Genomic DNA, 21,256 nt, shown 5'->3' on the forward strand with positions numbered 1-21,256 from the left:
TCTCTCCTTTGTCTCTTTTTTCTTTTCTTTCTTTCTTTCTTTTTTTTTTTTTTTTTTTTGGTTTTTTTTGGTGAAGTTTTGATGACCTTTTTTCTGAAAAGCAATATCGGATTTGGGGGGCATTTTGATGATACCTGCACAGTTGCAACTTAGAATGTATGTACTATTTATCTTTCCCCTCTCTTTTTACGAGATTGATCTACCAGCCATGTAATGGGAAAAAGCAGGCGGTTTTGGTTTTATTGTTTCTATTTTTCTTCCACTTGTCCAAATCCTATCCGTTGATCGTTCGTACCTTTATATGAGCTTCGGTACATGAGGACATCGTAGTTTCACGGAGATCCTATTCTTTCTTCACAATGCGCTTCAAGGCGGAGCAGTCGGGATACGCCAGCTCCGCGCTGTATAGGACGTACGGCTAAGGGATCGAGGACGTGTCAAGATATATTCTCCCGCAATTCGACTTCGGGTTTTACCTTCTGGACTTTGAGCATATAATAGTGCCACATGGAAGTCACATCTTCTATATACGATGTCCTGCTGGCTCTGGAAAAATTGCTGGCTGGATTTTCATTCGTGTGGAGTAACCTGCCCATGATTTATTCGATGAAAACGTTTTTCAGCCTTAGCGTATCTTGCCATTGCCTATGAATAGCTACGTAGCTGCTTTGGCATCAATGAAATAAGCAACAGAAAGCTGGATGCTTGCAAGAGTTCAAGTTGTCGCAAGCATAAAGAGGTAGGCTGTGGTGAGGACCATTAACAGGGAACTTGTGCTGTCGCCAACAGGCTGGCTGGGAGCAAGTTACCTCGCTGGAAAGCTGACTAGCCTACTTAATTGACGATCTTTCTTACTGACCCCCCCAGACAAAGGCTCATCTCCTGGCATTAATTCTTATCATGCTGTCCGGCGGCTGGCTTCTCTCCAACGCGATGTTGCCCATTGATTTTGACATTGTTCGCACAGCAATGCATACCGAAGCAACCATCAGGGTGGAACCGATACGCTGTCCAGGTTCCCCGCGCGCCGGTCTCCTAAGTCCATTGAGCCACATCCAAAGCGGAGAACAGTTGAGATGACCCGAGGCGAGCTTACCAGCGCTGGAGGTCAGGAGGACTCGAATAGCCGATGAAACCAGCTACCTCCACCGCTAACTGGTCTAAGGGTGAAACTCAGAGGTCCCTCATCGGCACCCTATTTGGCCGACCACACAGGGACGCCACGCTAGACGATGTGGAGTTGCTACCCAGCCAGCCCGAAGAGCAAGAATTGCAAAGTCTACCAGCTTTTTTTTTTTCGTTTGGGGAGGGATCTGACCCTCTGCAAGAGGGGGGATTATCATGGTTACGGCCGTGTCGGGAATCGTCCACATGTGATACCGATGGCCAAGTTCACTCCATGCTCCGTGCGTACATGATAATGGAGGAAGAACCTGGATGGTTTGAAATGAATAATTACCCAGCTTGAACCGTGATTTTTCGTTCCCCCCGGCTTGTTTGATCGAAATGAAGGGCCTCCTGGCAGTGACCTAAAAGAGACATATATACCACGGTTGACGAGAAACTTCAACTACAGAAGCTTACTCTAACTGGTACTTAACTCTTTTGCTATTTGCCATTTCTATCCTCTATTCTTTTTTCCTGGCTGTGCTTCTTGCAGAATATCCAAGGGCGATCCATTCCAATCAGACGTTGGTCGCTCGACTGGTGTGACCGTCTAGCGAGCCTGTGGCACGAGCCTGTATAGTTTAATTTGGCGTGTCCATCATATTGAAGGTAGGTCGAGTGCGATGTGCTATAAGTTAGCGCACTGGCGAAATCTTTAGGTATCCGTGATTGACTTCCCATCAACGCTCTTGCTCCAGAAACAGATGCTAAATTGGAATTACAGCTTGATCCGAACCTTCACTGCTGGTAAGATGCTGTCAGCACTGAAAGATATTCCTCCTGGTCATCTCGCCCTTGGAGCCGCTGCGTGCTTCCTACTATACCAAGTTTACCTATATTTGACTTTGGGTCTTGCTCGCCGGAAGTTTATTCAGCAAAATGGTTGCCGACCACCTCCAGCATATCCTCATAAAGACCCGATCCTTGGACTAGACTGGGCCTTGAAAGGCATGAAATACAGCCGGTCCAGAACGTTCCTCCAAGGGACACAGAAACGCTTTCGCGAGCACGGCAACACCCACTCGCTAAATGTTATCGGTAAACCTGGTCAGTGTCCATATTGCGCCCCGACCACCGCGTTCTGTGACGGTGTTACTCATTATAAATCTATCAGCTATTGCTACGTGTGACCCGGAAAATATCAAAGCCACCCTGGCTACTAAATTCCAGGACTTTGACCTTTCTACTGTCAGAAAAAGACTTTTTCAACCGTTGTTCGGCAAGGGAATCTTCACAACAGATGGGGCTGAGTGGGAGCATTCCCGCGCAATGTTGCGGCCCAATTTTGTCCGTTCTCAAGTTGCAGATTTAGACATGATTGAGAGACATCTCAAAAATCTATTCAAAGAGATTCCAACGGATGGTTCAACAGTCGATCTCCAGGATCTTTTCTTTGATCTGACTCTCGATACGGCAACTGAATTTCTTTTCGGTGAATCAGCCTATACTCTGACCAAAAAAGATATGGGGTCTGGCGAACGATTCAGCGATATCTTCACCTACTGTACAGCCGTCATCGGACAGTGGGCACGGCTTGGCATATTCTTGGGGATCCCGGACAGACGATATCACCGGTACGCAGCTGGTGTCCACGAATTTGCCGATCGTTACGTTCAAAAGGCCCTTGAGAACTATCGTGCCCAGCAGTCCGGGATGATTACCAGCGACAAGACTTCAAATCGATACATTTTCTTGGATGAGTTGGTGAAATCTACCCAAGATCCAGTCGAATTGCGCTCCGAAGCTCTTAACATCTTGCTTGCTGGCCGGGACACGACTGCAAGTCTCTTGGCCTGCCTGTGGAACGTTCTATCAAAAAGGCCTGACGTCTGGTCCAAGCTCCTAAATGAGGTCGATGCGCTCAATAAAAAGAGACCATCGTTTGAAGAACTAAAGAATATGAAGTTCTTGCGTTATTGTGTAAACGAAGGTTAGTCGTACTTTCGTTACGATTTTTGGCCTACTTAATATACACATGAGATTATTCACCTTTTCTAACCAACTACATCTCGACAATTAGCCCTGCGACTGTATCCTGTGGTCCCTGGTAATACTCGAGTTGCCGTCCGCGACACCTTCGTTCCCGTTGGAGGGGGTCCGGATGGCAAATCTCCCGTGTTTGTGCCCAAAGGAACTCTGCTTAATTACAGTGTTTACACAATGCATCGACGGGAAGATATATATGGACCCGATGCCGCGGAGTTTAAACCAGAAAGATGGGAGAAATTGCGGCCCGGATGGGAATATCTTCCATTTAATGGCGGTCCTAGAATCTGCCTTGGACGTGAGTTTCCCAGCAGCCCCTTTAACAACTTGGCCTACTCCCTGATTGCATCTCTAATTCGTGATTTTACTTATAGAGCAACTTGCACTTACTGAAGCGTCATACACCACCGTTCGATTGATGCAGGAATTCCGCCACGTCGAATCCCGTGATCCTAATCCATGGGAAGAATTGCTAACGGTTACCTGCGCTAGTGCCCATGGTGCGAAGGTGGCTTTGAGGCCTTAAATCACCGTGCCCGCAGCATCCGGAATGCTGCCCTTTGTTCCTCCCTCTTTTTCATTTTTTCCGCTCTAGTTATGTACATGCGGTGTTTGTTGGCTTCCCAGGGTCTTTGACTTGCGGTTTCCATTGCCCCTTCTGTAGCATTGCTAGGAAACTGTTGCACTGATTTCAAGTAGTGAGGCCTATGGACCTTGGTACAATTTAACTTCATAGCTAATTGATGCGCGACATAAATGTTTATATGACCAGTTAGCTTATGCAATAAAATGGCATTACACATACCAGGGTGGCCTTTTCCCCATGTTTCCTGGTCAACGTACAGTTCTGCTCAGGATAAATGGTAAAAGTATCCAATACTTGTGAAGAATGCAACATGCTTTCTTTTTTCTCTGATCCACTAACTGGTCAACTCCTCTATGCAAGGCGTGTGTCAATGAATGATACCTTTTTATCCCCCGGATCCCTCGACGACGTGCGCAGCACCACGAGCGTCGCAAATGGCGGTAAGACTTCGACATCAGCTACACCAATCGCATTTGGCTTGTTGTCTGGTCAGGGACTGCATCGTATATGCAGGATCGAATCTTCCCGGGCGGCCCGTCTCCGCAAGAGCCGATCGGCGGGTGCATCGTGAGGAATTGACTGGGCTAAAATCAACTGATTATTCCGTACGGAGTACTCCGTACCGGAGTACAGTGTCAGCGAAGTCGTTATCACTCTGGGCCATGAAGCTAAGGAAACGTCGATTCGAATCAACCCGTCCCCGGTCGCAGCCTCGAAATGTCTTATTGGACAGCCTGTTTCAGTACCCTTGCGGGCGTACTTTGACTGTGGAAAGATTCCATTTCCCCTCCAGGGCACACGGACAGGCTAATGACTGGGATTTACCTTTACCGCCTTGCCATCAAGGTGCCTCGGAACGTCAAGAGCCAGCCAGACAATAGGCGCTGACACGGCGATCCCGAGGTCGCATTTTATGATACATGCAATAAGCCAGAGTAAATATCTAGGACTAGATGGCCCTAGCTCCTCTCCTCGGGATCTCCAGGATGCAGAGATTAGCTTAGCTTCAGACTTGACTGCTGTTGTTCACTGCATGTAGGAAGACATTTTATGAAGCTGCAAGGAATCTATGATGTTAATATGTTGTTTTCACTAACTAACATATCACACAACCTAGCTGAAGAAACCAATGGCGAATAATATTGAGGAGTCTCTCACAATGTTGCCCTCAGTGAGCGCACACACAGGGATGCTAGAGCAGTCTGTAGTGTCAATCCTGCAAATATTATAATTTAACAAAAACTTCATAAATGCACTTACCAGGCACACACCAATGGCAGAATAGAGTATACAAATCAGTTGTCCCCTTTCTTTTGGGGGGGGGGTTTAGTCATTCTCATTCTCAAACCTGAATTGTTCTGCGGCCTACAACACCCAGGACACAGATCACCCGGACGTATAGCCTTCCAATAGTCCTCAAGAGAGGATGCTTTTGTCACAAGACCCTATTTAGTAGCGTGATGCTGAAAGACATGCATCTGGTATATATGATCCATGGAGCCTGGGCTATGTGGTATAATCCGCGTCCCGAACGCATGATACCTTAGCTGCTGTCCTCACAAGCGCTCCCGGCTCTGCTGTAATACCTGTGTTCAACAGCATCCCAAATGCCCGAAAAGGACCGCATGTATCATCATCCCATTCATTGATTCAAGTTCACTCTCCCCTATGGAGTCCTCGAGTTGATACAATAACTTAAAATTGATGCTTGCTGGGAACAAATACAGGTCGAATATCAACTAACAAGTTGGTATCCAAGTTGAGAGTCAACTGTGATGGGGACCAGGCTATTAAGATTAGAACCCTGGAAGCTTTTAAAAGATGTGACGTTCCCTTAGGGTAGTTATGTCAATCATATTCACAACAACCTATGGAAGTTTCTGTACATCGAAGGATTCAAGACCGGTATTGGACTGGGACCCCTTAGGAAACAAGGCCCGTCCTATTAGGGCGAATCAAAATGGCCTCGGGTGCGTGTAAACGATAACTTGAGAGTTTTGGTGAATATGGCTATCTTCTTTTCGGTCCTAGCAAAAAATGATTTGAGACCAGGCGCCGAGACTCTCTTCGTTGGGTCGGAGTTGATTCGGTGGAACACAACAAGAGAAGAGTAGTATAAAAATATTTGGTACGCATATTATAAAAAATGTTAAATGTAGTAACTGATGCAATACCGTGGCGCCAAATAATGCATATCGAACAGGGAAAATGTGACAGTGAAAATAACAATGGAGGAAGGGTATCGGGTTTTGTATAAAGAAATATCAGTAGCCCGGGAGAGTATGAGCAATAATTTCCATGCTTGATGCCAGACGAGCGAGTAGATGTTTTTCCTCCTACAATAATGCAATCCCCAAACCGGAGTGACGTCGGCGGGAAAAAAGGTTGGTTGAAAACAAGCATACGGTGAGGATCTCGAAGGTTTCTAGGGAGTGGGCAAAGGAGCAAGCCGGACATGCTTTTCACTGGTATATCGACGCCGCCTATATCTAGATGCAAGGCATAAGAAGAGGATGGCACTTCAAGGCTAGGAAGAAGCCAGCAATGAAAGCGAGTTACGCCTCAAAAACTAGTTTTTATTCGTCATCGGGAACGGCAACGGCCACGGCCACAGCGGCGCCGATGATGCCGCCTTCTGGAGCTAAGTCAAGTGTGATAGAGCGTAATTGCTCAACTCGAGACGACGCTTTCTTGGACGCTATCGCGGAATCAAGGATCATATGAGAAGTTTCGGATGTTTTGGAGTCGAAAGTTAATTGGTTGAGATACACTTGACAGCGGGCTCTAAAATTCGGATATTTGTTTATGACACTGCCATCACAGGCGATGTTAACCTGTAGTGGAATGGGATCTTTCGTGCACTCCTTTGCGGGAATTTTGAGGATTTCTTCGTCGTTGGTCGATTCTGGTGTTGCTGGGAATATTGGTGTCTCACTTTCATTTCTCAGGCACCAGAGGCCATGGATTGCTGTTGCCAGGTATGCAGCAGCTCGCTGCGATACGCAGTGAGTGACCCTTTTTAAGAAAGCAAGGTCAGCCGGGGTTGGAGGCACGCGGAACTGGTGTTGTTTTTGAAGAAATGCCAAAGACGATTGGAAAGACGGCGACGTATCCTCCTCAATGTATGCTAGGATTGCGGTGTCGAGTGAATATCGTGGTTGCATCGAAGCCGGCATCTGTCCACCGAACAAGCCGGCCGTCTGAACAGCTTCTGCAGCGATGAGCCTGACAATTTCTCCCAGATATCTCCCGGTGCACATATACTCTAGAGGTTGATAGTCCGGTTTGATATGGTTGCGGTTCAGATCATCGTCCCAACGCGTCATCTGTAGCACCCTGCCCCCAAACATGCTGATCTCGGTATTGGTAATCACATGATCGGCTTTTGCGAACCACTCTGGTGATCGTTCTCCGTACTTATCGATTCCAATCGCATGAACTGGGAAATGAACCGCCATATTCGTTCCTGTTCCTAGGATAAGGGACATCCGAGTCGTTGGGTCCGTATAAGCACGGGAAAGGAGCGTGGCCGAACCATCATTGACAATGGCTTCTAGAGTAACGTTGAGATTACGTTTTCGACATGCTTCCATAATGAGCTCTCTTAGATCGTCGCCAACGGTGCCATCAGAGCAGTGGAATCCTTTCCCCATAGAAATTACCTTGCCACTGCGAATAGACGTTTGTTCAATAGGAAATGACCAGGACAATCCCATAGGTAAAGGCGCTGAATCTTGGCTATATTCTTCAGCACTTGGGGGGAGCATCTCGCCGATCTTCCGCGCCATCCAGTCAAAGAAAGCCTTTCCTGCTAGGGCCTTCACATCCTCGTCAATATGCGATGTTGCCATTTTCAGGATCTTTACGCCCTCATCTTTGCCAGCTAATTTCACTAGGGCGACTCGGAACGTTGAACCACCCACATCCAACGCGAGATAGGTTCCCTTTTCCTTACCAGACGGGAGAGAGTGGTTGAATGAAGGGAGCATGCTGATATGACTCGATTTAGCACTTGCGCGCAGTTGTGCACCAATTTCATTTGACATGAGTGCAAGATTTTCTGGAGAGAGGTGACCGAGAAAAAGATGCTCGACTTCTTGAACGAAGTCGTTTAATGATCGTCGGGTCCATCGGTTCCTAAAACTTCGTCGTTTCCGAGAAACTTCTTTACGGACGGATCCATGAAGAAGTCTATGGAGTATCCTGACAAGATCGCTGAAGAGTTTTTGCAGCTGATGCGCTGCCTTAATAAGATGGCCTCCCATAGCGAGAGAAAGGTAGGTTTGGAACCAAATCTTAGGTGGAATTAGTGGGAGTTGAAGCGCACCGAATCAAACGACAGTTTCCGATAACGAGCGACAGAGATCGATAGGCTGCGGGCGGCGAGTTCGTTCAATGGCGAGAAAGTCGAATTTAAACTGCCCAGCTGCAATTACTATAAGGATGGGGGAGGTATCGGGGCTCGAGGTTCAACTTTGTAGTAGGGTATTAATTTAGGGTACCACGGGGGAACAGGAACACGGAGAGATTCTCGGTAGGGTCGGGGAGACTCATGCCCGGGTAAATTCGAGCGAAGGATTGTAGCATGCAGAAAATGGAAGGGCAAAGTTACTGTATGATGATGGGTACTTAGGAAGGTGGTGAGAAGGTTGGGGTATAGAGTCAGAAGCCACCTTCCATCAACCCTGAATCAGTGTCAGGGGAATGTCGGGATGTGCATGTACCGAGTACACCATAACAGTAGGATTTCCGTGCAATCAAAGGGGTACCTTTTCCACTTAGGCAGTATGCAGATGTAGAGAGTCAGAGCGAACTTCAAAGATAGCCAGGGCGAATGGAGACGCTGTTATAGACGCCGCGTGAATGGAGAAGAGAGTCAAAAAAGCGATATCGAATAGCGTTGCAGGAGGAACAGGTTCCCCTCCGGCCCAAGCTTACAAGTAACGTTGGATATCAGATCAAAAGACTGAAAACTGCAGCCTGCGTTGCACTCCAAGCCCTAATCTTTCCCCGGCTGAGCACCGCAAGCTCTTCTTTTTCCTTGCCAGACGCTTCCTTGTCACAGCGTCACAATGCTCTTAGGTGTCCGACTCAAACAGCAGCCACTCGGTGTTCGGGTCAACCAAAGTTCCTCGAGAGCAGCTGGATGCACTAGAAAACCACGGTTCTGTTTGGAACAGAATCCATAAAGTGAACTCGCTGTCTTTTGTTGTTGTAACTTCCCGCTCTCCAAAGTGACCTTTAGGCTTGATGGTACAGTAGTTTGAACGTGTAACTGATCCACCATTTCGCTCTTCGAGTAGGACGGTAGGCAACCCGAGAGAGCTCGAGGAAAACACAACTTGGAGAAGAAGCACACTCTGCACTCACTCAAGAGGGCCCCAGCAAACTGGCAGGGTCGCACTGGCAATTTCAGAAAAGGAGCTTTGCAGTACATCCAACAAGCCCAACTCATACAACCACCACCCCCTGATTAAGTCAGAGTGCAGTTGTAAAGGTAGCAGTGGGACCAAGATGTCAAGACTTCACAGCTCTCGTAATGACTAGGGTGTGGAGAAGCTTATGTGAATGTTTAGCAGCTGCCATCGTGTTGGCCGTCACTCCATCAGTGGAGTGCTTGAGTTGAGGCAAGGTGACATCGGGAGTGGAAACTGAGGTCAAGACGCTGGCTTGCTGCCGACGCGTGTAAAAAAAAAATATAAAATATGTGGAGAGCCAACGACAACCCGTTTTTGGGAATTTCCCCGAAAATCGGTACTGCTGTAATTTTACTGTAACTGAACATGTTATGTAAGTTATGTATGAGGTTGTATTAGTAAGCACAGTAATTTCGTATGTATGGATGTATGTGTGTATGTAATTACCTGTCACTTTGTGTATCACTGTATTGCAGACCCTGGCTTGAAAGTTGAGGAAGGTGATGCTCATGTACACTTCTGCAGAACTGCTTTTGGACCTTGGTATAAGATTGATATCTGGAAAGCCTTCCTTTCTCTTTACATTATAGCTCTTATATACTATTTACAGGTATTGCTAAGGCTACAGAAGAGGGAGCTCACATATACATATAGATGTGCTAAATGTATGTACTATACAAAGTTGAAGTGTTGCGTAACAAAACCAAGTCAAATACGAAGTACAGTACAGCAGTTACAAAGTTACAAACTGTAACATGTCAGGAAATAACTTTGTAACAGTCAAGCAGCAACTGTCTCGAAACGTAACGTTGCACGGGCCATGCCTTGGGTGTCATTTTCGGGCTCTTTTGGTGGGGAACCTCCGAAGCTCTTCACAACAGCACCCGGAGCCCAGGGTAGTTTCTTCCTGATGCATGACCACACTCTATCTGACATGCTCCATCCCATTGTGCGCTTATCAGTTTAGCACCTGAGGCCTTTTCCAAAAGGGGGGAAATATTGAATGAATAAATGAATTAAAAAAACAAGGAGGGCTCGGAACATTCAAGTCCTGAAGCTTCACTCTGGAGCAAAGGGTACTCCAGCCAATGTAACATTACGCTACATCGACGAGTGTAACCCATGGATGCGACAGCCACACTTGCTTGGAGCCAAGACAAAACTCCACGGGCATAACACATACACACGCAAGAGTTCTCCTCGAAACTAAATCAAAGATCAAGAACAAAATAAAAGCCCACCAGAGAACCAGCTCCAAAACGCGCAAGATCGCCAAGACCCTTCCGATAAGATCATCTTATCTTATCTCGGATCATGGCGCGTTTCTGGGAGCGATCGGCATGACGTCACTAGCTAAGGCACAAAGCTTCCGGCGCTTCGGGAAGATCCGCAAGGAGGAAACTCTCGTGTGCGCATCATCACCGAATGACAGCCAGGGCAGTTGTCGAACCGGAGAGCACGCATTACCAACCATCCAGGTCACGCAGTACCTACCTATCCGGGAATATCGTTGACATCATCGTGGTGTCAGGCGCCCTTTCTCCCGGGCCGAGCGGCCAGGTCCGTCCTTTGAGGACTGCATTATAAATCTCCCTAGGCCTAAACAAACTTTTTGCAGCCAACCAGAACTTATCTCCCAAAATGTGCGCGTCCTGGGCGTTCCCAGGCCCAGGGTTGACGGTCAGTATAAGCTTGGCCAAGCATTGAATAGTGCTACCCCCTTCTCGGGTGTATACGAGAAAATTATCTTCAGGGTTTGCATGGAAAGCCCTGGGCTAGCATACTAGGGAATACTCTGTACTCCGTAGTTAGATCTAATACGATTCCCCGCGGTTTTGACTGCGCACACAAGACTAGCCTACATATTTAGAGTGGCATATCACGGGGATCCGCATCGGTCATTCGAATAGGCTGGGGTTGAAGCGATCAGCGTTATCCTCTATATAGACAGAATGCGCGTGCGATAGATCCCAAGAACCTCTTTTCATCTGATTCCCTTCAAATCAAAATAATCTATAACATTTCCAAATTCCTAGCAATCTTTTTTCCAACCGCGAGTGCTGTATATGCCGTAGCCAATGCAACAATCAGCACACAATTTTCATAGTGGAAAACATCCATGATAAAGCGGATTCTGGGGAACCGCAACAGCAAACTTCAACCCAGAATAGTTGCAAAAGGAAAAATGAAGAATCTCTACCTGCACTCCACCCTCTCTTTTCGTCTTCAGGCGGACAAGCCCTCGGGAATGTCTCTGTACTTTATCCGATATCCACATGTCTCTCTGTTGCTAACAGGCCCCACACCAATTTCCGCAATCCGGTTCTATTGTATGGAATGGAGACGGCAAGTTTCTAGGCTATCATTTCAATTAATAAGTCAATCTCAAGGATGAGCGCCAAACAAGTCTTAGTATACTATATGTTCAGCTTCGGGAGAGAACATTCACAACTGGAATATGAAACTGTATGTATACATAAGCACAACGATAAATATTGCTTACCCACCCTCTTGATATGCCCGCCATCCTACTTAAAGGGGCTTCTGTATCACAATATATCCCGTTGCTAACGCTCGAATGGGCCGAGGCAGCCCCACAGGTCCCTCCCTCCAGTGCGCCCGCAGATGGGCGTGCCCTACGGCCCACGGGAAGCCCGAGTTTGACACCACGAAAACTGTAGAGTACTTTGGGCCTAGGTCCCATTGCAAATTGCCATCATACTGAAACTCAGTGGAATTATACCCTTCCTGACTTGTGATGCAATAAAAAAAGCCAGTTTAATTGTTGAGCCAGGTTAAAAGTTCAAACGCCGTTTTGGGGACGTTCCCCATCTATCTCGAAGGCTGGAAAGGTAATTTAGATTTGTTGACCTAGTTACCTCTAATAATGCGGAACTTTGCAAAGAAAGGCGGTGGAGAGAAAGGCCCCGCAGTCCCCATAACCCCAGAGTCCACATGGAGGGTCAAAACCCCACCCGCATATGCTGTCTATCCTAAGCCTCCAAGCATGGTGGAATGTTTCAACTCCAAGAAGAAAAGAATACCATTGCGATAGCCCTAGTTTTGGGGGAAGGGAGAACTGTTGTCATTTTTCAACTAGTAGTGCCTTATTTGACTTCACATCGTGGATGAAAACGGCCATCCTCCGGACCAAAGAAACATGCAAAATGACGTAGAAATTTGTCCACATGGATAGTACGGACTAACCCGGGCAAACAGTGCTTGGAGACGGAACAGGTCGACCCCACAGAGGACCCGAGAAAAGGAGGCTACAGGAGGTGGTGGCTCGGGGTGATCCATTAATCCCCCGAGAAATGCAGGTGGCTTGATCGCCTGTCGCCGATCGACTCCCCCTCCCACACCTCAGCTCTTTCATTGTCTGGGCCGTCGGCGATGCCCGATGGTCGCGGGAAGCGGTATTGCCATAGAAGACCAATCAGGAAAAAAAAAAAAAAATATAGAAAACAAAATTAAAGTAAAATGGAATCTTTATCTTTATGCTTATTTTCGAGGGAAATTAAGTAGAGGCTCGAGTGTATGGACATAATCTGAACGTACACGTTCCTTACATACATCCATGTATGTATAAAAGTACACTTATCAAAATAATAATGCATTCGTGGGGATCATAAGTTGGGGATACACGGGGAGAGCGGGGTATGGGAAAGAGTGAGAAAGAGAGAGAGGAGGGAGAGAGTGAGAGAGGAGAGAGAAAGGATAGGGTTATGTATATCCAAGCAATCGCTCTCCGAGACCGCCGCAAAAAGGAAAAGTGTATATCCGAGAATGAATCCAGAGGTAATATCATAATTCCCCTATCTGTATCCCATGCAAGAAGGTTTTCCTCCAAAGGTTGTTGCTTATGCTATACCAAGATAAGAACGGCATGCGAAGATAAAACTCGCGGGGGAGGAGGACATGAATAGGCGGCTATTCATAACGCGTTCAAATAACATAAGATGATGTAAATCCAAAAAAGTAATTCGATAGGGAGGTACCACGCCAAAAAAAAACAAAAAATGTATAAAAAAAATAAATAAACGATGCCAAGATGCATACATCAACTTCCTTCTCCAGCAAAGTACCTTTTACTCCGGTTCCTCGCAGCGATGGCTTTGGGATCATCAGGCAAATTCATATGGTGCACCACATGCGGCCGGTAGACGGCGTCTACCGGAGCTTGCCAGTCATCCAATCCCAACGGGAAGTATTCGTAGAGTAAATCAGCTGTGTCACTGGGGTTCACGATATGTGGCGAAAGCAAAGGAGGTGCCAGCTGCTGTAGGGATTGTGCGAGTAAGGGCATATTTGCAGAGGTAGAGTATGTATGAGGCATTGCTTGGTTGGCGGTAACCTGCGGTGAGTGCTTCTGTAACAGGGACGTATTATCAATGGGGTGAGTGGTGTTCGTGAAGTGAGGAGCGGAGGTGGTGGCAAGGCTGTTGATGTGTACCGGGGTGGTAGGGGTGGCTGGGCTGGGAACGTCGTCTGCAAGGGACAGACTTATGGGCTTTGTGCTGGCACTGGTGCGTCTTCTTTTTCCTGGACGAGGTTGCTCGGGGCTCGACTTTGCGTACGCAGCAGAAGCAGCAGTGGGACCGGTGACCGGTGGAGCGGAGAAGGGAGTGGTAGAAGTGGGAGCACTTGTTACATGAGTCCAGTCAGGGAGGGTGGCAGATGGCGGAGGTTGCTGCTGCGGGGATGAGGGTTTGGCGTCTGTGTCCAGCTTAAGGGGTACCGGAGCCGGTGTTGGGCCCTGGGGAGATTTGCTGCGCTTTGCGGCTGCCTGATGCGACCGGGCAGCGTCAGCCGTGTTTGCGCGATGGAGAGCCGCCGCTTGGGCGTTCTTGCGGGAAGCGGCAGCGCTGCCGCTGAGTGGGAGGTCCTTGCGGGACTGGAAATTGCGAGGGCTTCTTCCTCGCACGATCACGGGGCCGGAGTGGGCTTCCGCGATGGGCACCTTGGTCCCTGTCGACAACGTTGCAACGATCTTCAACCGGACGACAAAATGCTGCTGTAGCTCCTTGCGTCGGCCATTGTTTGCCGTTGCGATGCGGAACTGCAATCGTTTCCAGGCGATCGAGAAGGTGGCGTAGTCGGAATCCAGGTCTTGGCCCGTCATGGTGTCAAGAGGAATGGAAGGAGGCTCCTTTTCGGTCTTATCTTCTGGCTGCCCGGTCGTGTTCGTCGCCGGAGTCTTCCAGGGCACCGAGATGATCTTCACCGAGTTTCCCTCAACAGATTCTGTGGCAGAGACCGTCAGCTCGTGTGCCAGGATGGGAATGCGATCTCCATGCTCGGTCAAAATGTAGCGTAGGCCACGAGGTAGCGTCACGGAGCCGGTGATCTGGAACAGGTTTCGGCGGTAGCAGGTCAATTCTGCGACTGGGGGTGGGATGTTGGTATCGGAGGTGGGAGAGGTGGTCCAGGGGGATTCTGCCAGAAAGAACATCCCATGAAGCTGGGCAGACATGGACAGGGACGTCTTCCGGAGAGAGTAATCCAAAAGCGTGAAGCCGTAGATCGGTAGCGAGAAGCTGAGCAGCTTATGATTATGATCGACGGACGAATCTTGAGGGGGTTGCTCTGGCGGAAGTGGCTCGAACTGGCTTAGGATATCGGGGAAAGGTTCGTCGTACTGGTTGCTCGAGAATCGTCTCATGGGGTGCGTCAGAGATGGCTGCGAGAAGCTCATATCGTCGCCGCTATCGAGAAAGGAGAAGTGTCAGCGAAAAGACCAAACAAAGAGCGGAACCTCTCTCTCTCTTTCCTTTGAGCTCCATCTGGAGGGAATGGAGCGGGATGGGACGAAAGCAAGGATGGGAGAGTGTAGACAAACCTGGCAAACGCTTCATGGTCGTATGGATGAGGGTGCGGTGGGATGTCCAACGGCTGTATCGCGTTCAGGTAGTCGACATTCTGCAGGTTCCCCATGGAGAGCGGACTGGCCAAGTAAGGCATGCTCGAGTCGTAATCCATGATGGGCTCGAATGGCGAGAGTGTCGAATGCATCGACGGTGACGAGCTTCAACTTGTTGTCACGAAGGAGGGGGGGTTTGTTGGGAGTGTAGACAGACAAGCGGAGCGGTAGCCGCGAGGCCGGCAGAAGAGCGAAAATACAAGAGCAGACTCCGCACCGTTTTCCCGAGCAATGGTTCGACTATGTTACCTTTTTTTTTTTTTTTTTTGGTTTATTCTTTATTAGCCGCCCTTCGGGACTTGCGCTGTTTTAGTTTAGAGCGGTGTCTAGCGCCGAAAGTAGTTGACGGACGGGCTGTGCGCTCCAGCAGACTAACGGGGAGGACGGGTGTAGGGTGTGGTGGCTATGGGAAAGGTAGGTAGACACACACACACACAGAGAGTGTGAGAGAGAGAGACAAGAGAGAGAGAGAGACGAGAGAGAGAGAGACAGGAGAGAGAGAGAGACAAGAGAGAGAGGGAGGGAGGGAGGGAGGGAGAGAGGGAGCGCGGGAGTGGCGGAGGGAATTTATCGATGTCTCAGCAGGACAGGACAGGACAGGATTAGATTATGTATGGAGGATAGGATAAGGATAGGGTAATGAGATAACGATGTCGACGGGGGAAGCAGGATGAAATAAGAGAAGAAAACAGGACTGGGGAGCGGCCCGGGCGGGAAAATGCGAGGATTGCGAGAATGGCAAATGAGCTTATCAAGATCTGGTTTCTGGACGAGCAAGGGTTCGCCGGCCTGCGTCTCTTTTTCTCGCTGCTGACGGTGGTGCTTGTGGTGGTGCTGCTGCTTGGTGCTTGCTTGGTGTTCGCTAGCGGCCGGGCTTGGTGCTGCCGACCTGTTAATAATGAAAACTGCCCTTAGACCGATTTTTTCTGTGGGGAAGAGAGAGAGGGAGCAGCCTAACCCGCTCACTAAGTTGATTAGCCAGGAGTTAAGTTAGTTTGGACGAGCCAAATCTCTCTTGGCCAGAGAGAGAGAGAGATAAATGAAAAGAGATAAATGAAGAGAGAGAGAGAGAGAAAAACGAAGAGAGAGAGATAAACGAAGTAGCTGGCTTCTTGATAACCGCATAGCAGCCCGCGCTTAACAGGCTGAGAATGGCGGAGTTCACTAGCCCGTCTCGAAGAGCGTCAAAAGACATTCGAAATCAACTCAACTCAAATCTCCCGCCTCGTCGAGCTAAGCCCAGTGACCATGTCGCAGTTAAGCTCTCCAGACGGCGATGATGGCGGTGGCTTTTGCGCTGGCCGATCCGCCCGTCGACAGCCGACCTGTGCTTGGTTCTCTGCTTTTTTCTACCCGTTTCTGCTGCTCCGTTCGCTCGTCGTCTCGCCTGCCCGAATTTACCGGCCAACAGACTGCACGCCCTGTTCTCGCTCCTCCTCCTCCTCCTCCTCCTCCTCCTCCTCCTCCTCCTCCTCTTCCTCCAAATTGTTGGCCCTGTATCATCCGTTCCCGCCTAAACCTGTTCCTTAGCACGCAGCCGATCGAGACTGACTTTCCCGACGAATTTAGCTTCTGATGGCGATCCCTGGGCAATCCCCACTTCGCGCTGCATGAAACTAATAAAGGCACGCGGTGGCTCCTGGTCTTAACTCAACGCCATGCTGCCCTTCTGGCTCTGTCTCGCTCTCTGTCTCTCTCTCTCTCTCTCTCGTCTCGAGTCTACCATTCTGATCACAATACTCCGTACTCCATACTCCGTACATAAGATGTAACTATATCACTCCGTACAAGATCCATCTTGGATATTGGATACAGATTCTACACATGATGGTCCTTGTTCCTCTTTCCAGCCCCCGCAAAATGCTCACTCCGTTGGGCGTATGCTCGAGAAACAAGAACCCTTGTCCCGCCAAGCATACAGGGTCATAGTTAGTAGTCCCGCATTATGATTTGTTTCTGAACGAGCCTTAAAATTGAATGTAAAAGGGGGAATGGAAGCAAGAGAAATAAAATAAGAATATGCTTGGGAGATATTTACAGGGTTGCGCCCGCATTAACTAACTCTCTTTGCCTGAAGAACCCCAGATAGCCATGCGATCACGCTTGGAAATGCCCACATCCTGTCTGCCACGATGACAGGAAAATAAAAAAAATAAAACATAAAAAAAAAGGGAAAACCTTCAGTACTCCTCGCCGCCCCGTCTGTGGGCTGCGGCCGCGTGGGGATAGCTAACTAGCTTGTTTCTTTGTCTCTCCTCGATTGCTGAGAAGGGCACATCCATGCCATTCTCGCACGTTGAGATTTTGGTTCTGTCTGCCACACGATGGGCCGCCATGCTGTGCCAGGTTCTCCCCTCCAAACATGGAGAATCTCCGAAGTTGGTTTGCTTTCTATGTATTTTATTCTTTTTTACGGGATGACATCAAAATTTCCCACCCAGATCTGTAAATTCTTATTTGCAGGCTACGGAAATAACTGGCCTGGAAGGTTTCCTCGTGGCCTCCCATCAACGGGTGTTTGAGACGATTTTGCCGCCGAGTCGCTGGGCTCCTCCCAACGCATTACATATGCTGTTATGTTGACAGGCAGAGCAAGGGTACACCTGGTCAAATGCACGTTTATCTCCAGTATCTTGACGAAATGGGTTCTGTTCATCTGATTCGTGCATGAAGGAGAAAGAGGATAGCCTCATCCATGGCGAATAGGCAAAGAGGCCGAGGCAGTCTCCCTTAAGCTTCTTTTTCTTCGCCACGGCCTCCCCCTCGATGGCTGTTTGACCTCAGATAAGAGGCAGAAGGAAAGTTCGGCTGTGTCTCACCCTCGTTCTAGAACTGCTCGCTAAAAGGAGCATCAGCTCGAGCCCGCCAGGCCTCAGCTTCTCAGCACGACGAAAGTGCGATGGCGATTGTGGATCATCAGGGTCTCCGCATCTCTGGAGGTGTGAGAGGTCACAAGATGATGATGATGATGATGATGATGATGATGATGCTTGTTTGGCTTATTTCTCTCTCTTCTCGCCCTCGCCCGCGTTCTGGGTTATGCTGCGGATGTCTGAACCGGGATCATTTTCAGCCAGACACATGGTTTTCTCAGGTCCAGCGGTAGGTTCCTCTCTCTCTCTCTCTCTCTCTCGGGGCGATAAGCTGTCAAGCATCATCGAGTGTTTATCGAAGAAAAGCTCCACCGGCGCTGCCAAAAGGGGACTAACGCCTTGGTTTCGGTTTACTCGGCCATCCTTTCTTTTTCGTTTATCAGCCCTCGGAAGGCGATTTTAAATGATCTGCGTGCAGGGGTTGGTGAACGAGGAGCTTTCCCTTTCTCATCAACCCCGGATTGTCCACTCGACCTGCTCTCATCGCCGATTCGCTGTTCGCTCCCTCCTCCCTTGCACGTATATTATCAACATCATCTTCTGATATCCCTATCCCCCCGGATGTTTGCCCCACAGCATTCCAACAGATTGATCAGCCAAACCGGCGCTGATCATTCCACCACACCATCATGGCGAACAAGGACAGGGACGCACAAACCCCCCCACCCCCTTCTCTCCCTCTCTCGTGATCCTTCTAGAACACGCTGCAGTTAGTAATCCATTTTGCAGGCGAACAACTATTTTCTCGCGCTGGGGGTTATTTTTGAGTTTGTGGGATTGGTCGGGGACATGGTATGCTCGTACATCATATTCGCTTCCCGGATATTATCATAATACATATACGCACCATGCCCCTGCATCCGAGCTCGTAAACTCGATAGTCCCTGTTCTCCCCCCCCCGGCCTCCGACTCTGAGATTTTCAGGACCAAAAAGACCATCCAGCATTTCCCTTTCCGTCTCTTTTGTTTTTGTTATCTGGTTATTTCCCTCGGAGCCCTAGCGTGTTGGGCAGCAAAAAAAAGGAGGGGGGGGGAAGGACTTGGGATCCAGCATGCCGGTTTCTGGCGAGTTTCGGCCGGCGTTTTTAACAATTCAGAAACAATGATGCAGGTCCAAAATTCCAAATTAGCAAGATCAAACGCATAATTGATTGACTAACTAACTAACTCTCTCTAATGAACCGGGCGCCTATGTTTTGTCTGCTGAAGGAGCACTCGAAACGGGGTGGAAGTAAACCTTCTGCACCCCTTGTGCCCACGAGAAATGCATCAGGAATTTAAGCTATCCGCAGTACGGATTATACACATCGCGCTGCGAGTTGTTCTGCAGCCGTCAAACTCACTAGCTAGCGAAGATCCGCCACGAAAGATTTTCCCTCAGTAGGGCGGCGCCTTTTAGGCTGTTTCCAGGATAACAGGAACCTTGTTGGCGGCGCGCGCGCGAGGGCATGCAACTCATGGATGACATGCTGGCCAAGGGGGGGGGGGGGCGGTTGGGAGGCGGGCGGTCTTCTTCCGTGGGATAATCACATCACCGCCTCTCGACCTGCCCACGCTCTTGGGCCTCCGTCGCGCGAGTCCTGCGAGTGCGTCTTCTGGCAAGGCGGTGTGTGTGTGTGTGTGTGTGTGTGCCTCTCCAGACTTTGATTCCCAGTCCCATGGATGAGGTGTATGTCCTTCCCCTTCTCACCAACCGCCAAGCTCACGAGCGATCTTCGACATTCGCTCTTCTTTTTGGCTTTTTTTTTATTTTTTATTTTTTATTCTTTTTTTGAGTTGGGGGAGGATGAAACCAGGGATTGGAGTTCACTAACTCTAGCTCTTTCGGCTCAGGAGCTTCAACTTTCGCGAGCACAAGCCAGGGGTGTCTGCAGCCGCCATTCCCAACTCAGCAGGTCGCAAAGAATAACGAGTTTGACGCCGAACACGCTCGCTGCTGTGTCCTCTCTCCTTTTTTTTTTTTTTTTTTTTTTTTTTTTTTTTAATTTTTGCTTCGCTTTTACCCCCACACACTCTCTCTCAATCGATCTCGTTCTCCCGCCAGGACAACAACTTCGCGCCGTCGGCCCCAGTGAAATCTTCCACGCAGATTCTTCCCATCAGAACGGCCGTTGAGCTAGTTAGTTAGTTATGTAGTTAGTGAGTTACTCCGCCAATCAGCAGCCCGCGCACCCCGCAATCTGCCCTGGCCTGACTTGGCGGGCGTCCGGCATTTTACGTTCCAGGATCAAATCATAGTAGCGAGTTCGTTAGTCCGCCAGATATTACTTGAGAGATTCCAGCGAAACAGGCGGTTTTATCCTTGAGGGGAAAAAAAAAAAAAAAAAAAGAAAAAGAAAAAAAAGGGTAAGAATTAAAGGAAAAGAAGGAATTTAACAAGGTTTTCCCCGCCAATCGAAAAATACACCTCGAGTAGCCGGCGGCATCCGCGCTCTATGTCTGATAACTTAACAAGGAGCGAGTGAACGGGTTCGCCTTTTTCGTTTCTCGGATAGACACAATGGCGGTTCAAGCTGTTCCTCCTGCGACAGAAGAAAAAAGCAGCACGTCGAATACGTACAGCGGGAAGTGAGGCAGAAACCCCGTCTATCGCCGTCGAGGCGTTCTGTTGAAGATACGAAGCAAGCGAATTTCAAAACAAACCATCCAATCTCTCTCGATGAAGGGGGGCACATGCTCGGAAATAAGTGTACAGATAGACACCGAGGTGGAATCGCGATCTCTACGAATTCAATTTCTTTCTTTCTTTTTTTTTTTTTTTTTTTTTTTTCCTCTTTTTCTTTTCCATCCTATTTTTGCTGCTGGTTCCGTATTATGGTTATTTTTATCCCGGACCAAAAAAAAAGTGTTCTAAGTAGTTATCACATGCATTTGAGTCGAGGAATTGGCGCCGACCCTGGTCCCATCTGTCGTCCAACCAACCCCTGGCGGGAAACTGCAGGAAGAGCGAAGGAGAGCGAAAGCGAAAAAAGAAAAAAGACAGAGAGAGAGAGGGGGGAACGGAGGGAGGGAGAGAAAGAGAGAGAGAAAGAGATCTGAGGTGCACCTCGCCGTATCTAATTACCGAGCACGCTTCTTATTCCATGCCTTCAGATGGGTTTCCCCGGGTACGAAGCCCAAATTTCCATGAATCTTCTGGAACACCGGCGGCCATATTATTAGTTTTGTCCCGTTCCCTCTGGACCAGTCACGGAGTCTCAAAATCTTCTCTGCTGCCTCAATAACAGCCAACCAGTACCTCTTCCGTCACGCGGGACCGACAATTTCACCCGCAATCCCTCCCCATCCGGCGTGTTCCAAGACCGGG

At 48.8% G+C, this 21,256-nt stretch overlaps 5 protein-coding genes across 5 annotated transcripts; 2 read left to right on the plus strand and 3 right to left on the minus strand.

Moving 5' to 3' along the window:
• Window positions 1-1,919: 1,919 nt before the first annotated feature.
• Window positions 1,920-3,958, plus strand: CIMG_11305 (cytochrome P450 alkane hydroxylase; the record flags this gene model as incomplete). The annotated part of the gene is made up of 4 exons (XM_001244957.2): window positions 1,920-2,214; window positions 2,282-3,097; window positions 3,188-3,451; window positions 3,528-3,958. 4 exons carry the CDS (start codon window positions 1,920-1,922, stop codon window positions 3,677-3,679), a joined length of 1,527 nt encoding a protein of 508 aa, XP_001244958.2. The 3' UTR covers window positions 3,680-3,958.
• Window positions 3,959-4,109: 151 nt separating this feature from the next.
• CIMG_04400 (uncharacterized protein) lies at window positions 4,110-4,620 on the plus strand (the record flags this gene model as incomplete). Its single annotated transcript, XM_001244958.2, has 2 exons — window positions 4,110-4,179; window positions 4,253-4,620. The coding sequence occupies 2 exons, from the start codon at window positions 4,110-4,112 to the stop codon at window positions 4,618-4,620; spliced, it is 438 nt and encodes a 145-aa protein (XP_001244959.2).
• A 948-nt stretch (window positions 4,621-5,568) lies between these two features.
• Window positions 5,569-9,227, minus strand: CIMG_04401 (hexokinase-1). Its single transcript, XM_001244959.2, has one exon. The coding sequence runs from the start codon at window positions 8,002-8,004 to the stop codon at window positions 6,316-6,318; it is 1,689 nt and encodes a 562-aa protein (XP_001244960.2). The 5' UTR covers window positions 8,005-9,227; the 3' UTR covers window positions 5,569-6,315.
• Window positions 9,228-12,692: 3,465 nt separating this feature from the next.
• On the minus strand, window positions 12,693-15,211 carry CIMG_04403 (transcriptional regulator PacG/VIB-1). Its single transcript, XM_001244961.2, has 2 exons — window positions 14,996-15,211; window positions 12,693-14,861 (listed from the first exon to the last, which is right to left on the minus strand). Exons 1-2 carry the CDS (start codon window positions 15,166-15,168, stop codon window positions 13,217-13,219), a joined length of 1,818 nt encoding a protein of 605 aa, XP_001244962.2. The 5' UTR covers window positions 15,169-15,211; the 3' UTR covers window positions 12,693-13,216.
• Window positions 15,212-16,333: 1,122 nt separating this feature from the next.
• On the minus strand, window positions 16,334-16,688 carry CIMG_04404 (uncharacterized protein; the record flags this gene model as incomplete). The annotated part of the gene is made up of 2 exons (XM_001244962.2): window positions 16,334-16,570; window positions 16,629-16,688. 2 exons carry the CDS (start codon window positions 16,686-16,688, stop codon window positions 16,334-16,336), a joined length of 297 nt encoding a protein of 98 aa, XP_001244963.2.
• Window positions 16,689-21,256: the final 4,568 nt, after the last annotated feature.

The sequence above is a fragment of the Coccidioides immitis genome (genome assembly GCF_000149335.2).
Source record: "Coccidioides immitis RS genomic scaffold supercont3.4, whole genome shotgun sequence".
Lineage (NCBI taxonomy): Eukaryota > Fungi > Ascomycota > Eurotiomycetes > Onygenales > Onygenaceae > Coccidioides > Coccidioides immitis.